This window comes from Echinops telfairi, unplaced genomic scaffold (assembly GCF_000313985.2).
Source record: "Echinops telfairi isolate 266 unplaced genomic scaffold, ASM31398v2 ScPeMD7_18;HRSCAF=68, whole genome shotgun sequence".
Lineage (NCBI taxonomy): Eukaryota > Metazoa > Chordata > Mammalia > Afrosoricida > Tenrecidae > Echinops > Echinops telfairi.
This window is the reverse complement of record NW_022103915.1, coordinates 29725962-29728243: the sequence shown is the minus strand read 5'-3', so window position 1 is coordinate 29728243 and position 2282 is coordinate 29725962. Positions and strand designations below refer to the sequence as shown.

Below are 2282 nucleotides of genomic sequence, written 5' to 3'. Positions count from 1 at the left end.
GGGAATGGTGGGAGAAGGCACGTGCGTAGGCGTGATCCTTTTGGTGTAAGGATTCTCAAAGCTGCAGTCTTCAGTGGGAGGCCTGGTGACTCCGTGGGTTAGGCATTAGGCTGCTCACTGACCAGTCTGAACTCACCAGGGGCTCCACAGGGGACGGTGAGGCAGTCTGCTTCCGTAAAGACTCACAGCTTTGGAAACTGCAGGACCCTTCTGCCCCCTGGCCTGCGAGGCCTGCCCTGAGTGGGAATTGACTCCTCACCGGTGGGCTGGGTTGGGTTTGAGCTCTTCCCCGAGGAATGTGGGGAATTCTGTGGGAAGCTGATGACATAGCCATATAGAAATTTAAGGTAATAAGCCCGTGTCCTTTTTTCTCCTTGTCATTCCTCTTCTACCCCCCCCCCTTTTTTTTAACCCCCCCATGTTTTGAGCAGATTCCTATTCAAAGGATCGGGGACCTTGGATAGTGAAACCAGTGGCCTCCTCTAGGGGCCGGGGCGTCTACCTGATCAACAATGTGAGTATGGGGCCCGAGGGCAAGCCTCTCTTCTGGTGTGTGCTTCTCGGCTTCCCTTTTCCCCTCTGCATCCTAATCCTGGCTGCTTTCACTCAGAGCAGCTGTTCTGTTGTATACTCAGCTGTGGGGGTTGAGGGTGGGGTGTGAGGGAGCTACTTTTTGCTCTACTGGCCGCATCTCCTGCCATGCCAATGGGAACCCCATGGCTAAAAAGTCACTTGAAGAAACTGGGGGACAGGCAGCAGATAAAGAGGTACATCCTCTGTTTTTAGCACATGATTAGGATGACTCTCCATCCTGAGCCATTCGTGGGGTAGATGTGAGGCAGTGGCTGATGACTCAGCTGCTGACCCAAAGGGGGTCAGCTTCTACCACTCCAGCAGCCCTGTCTGAGAAAGCCCTGGGGAGGGTCTGCTCTGCCACACGAGTCCCTGTGAGTTGGAATCTCCTCAGTGGCACACAACAAGAGAGGTCATTGGGCGTGACTGTGTTTAGCTCCTCCTGTGCGTTTCTGCCCTCAGCATTATCAAGCAGAGACCTCCTTTTGGTGTGGCATCCTCTCTGCTGCGGTGTCAGCTACTGCTGCTGCTGCTGCTCTGCCTGCCTGCCTTCCTGCCTTCCTTCCTTCCTTCCTTCCTTCCTTCCTTCCTTCCTTCCTTCCTTCCAACACCCTCTTTTTCTTTCAAAAGCTATCAGTGTCTTGTGTGTGTGTACAATCCCCATTAATAGTTGTTTTACATTAAATACATATGCAAGGTACATAAAATATAATTAAACCACGCCTCAGTCTCATCCCCTGGCTTTACAACACTGGTTAGTGATTTGAGTGTGGTTAATCTACGCCTCGTCTTCTGCTCCCCTCGCATTGCATCTGTCGTCTTTCCTGCTGACGCTTCCCACATTCCCATCACTCCCACCCTCCCTGTCAACATCCATCTCCGAGCTGGAGCAGCGTTACTTCTCTGTTGCTTTTATCAAGGTTTGTGCACACATATGCAGACTCCAACTCACTACCTTTGCGTCAGCTCTGACTCACAGCAGCACTACAGGAAAGAGTAGAACTGCCCCCATGAGTTTCCGAGACAATAACGCTTAAACAAAAAGTTTTATTGACATATGGCTCACATGCACTTCCATAGCTCAGTCCTATTAAAAAGAGTTGTACAGTCATCACCACAATCAGCTTCAGAATATTTTCTTTTCTCTTGTATTTGCTATTTGCTCTCTATTTCCTTTCAATCCTCCCACTCCCACCACCACACCTGTGCCCCTCATAATCCCCTAATTCAGTTACTTTCTCAATAGCTTCATCTATCCCAGGATCCATACTGGAAAACATTAAAAAAAAAAGGAAACACGCACACACACACACAAGACCAACAACAAAATGAACTTGAGAAAAAAGCAAGAAGTACTAAAACTAGAACAACTTTAAAATGGGTCAAAAGGGAGATCAACTGATCTGGTATCACATTTTCAGTTAGGGACACCTGCCATAATTGAGTTGACGATATTCTCTGTCTGATAGCAAGGCTGCTCACATCCCTCAACTATGGTCAGAGGAGATTCATTAGAAGCTTAAGCCGTGCGGGTTCCTGAAAATGGATTTTAGGCTTCCACTGTCTTCCCTGCAAATCGAGTGTTCACAATTTAAACTGATCGCATTCTCTCCTTCAGATGTAGATTTTATTATTTATCATCCTTGGGTCACACAGGCTGGTGTGCTTATTGTGGACTTAGTACACACACACACACACACACACACCTC

General features: G+C 48.5%; 1 protein-coding gene across 1 annotated transcript in view; it reads left to right on the top strand.

Moving 5' to 3' along the window:
• Positions 1 to 2282, top strand: part of TTLL5 (tubulin tyrosine ligase like 5) — a 279763-nt gene that overhangs the window by 32203 nt on the left and 245278 nt on the right. Inside the window, exon 7 of the mRNA XM_045288172.1 lies at positions 432 to 514. Coding sequence (XP_045144107.1) covers positions 432 to 514 — 83 coding nt within the window. The remainder of the gene's footprint in view (positions 1 to 431; positions 515 to 2282) is intronic.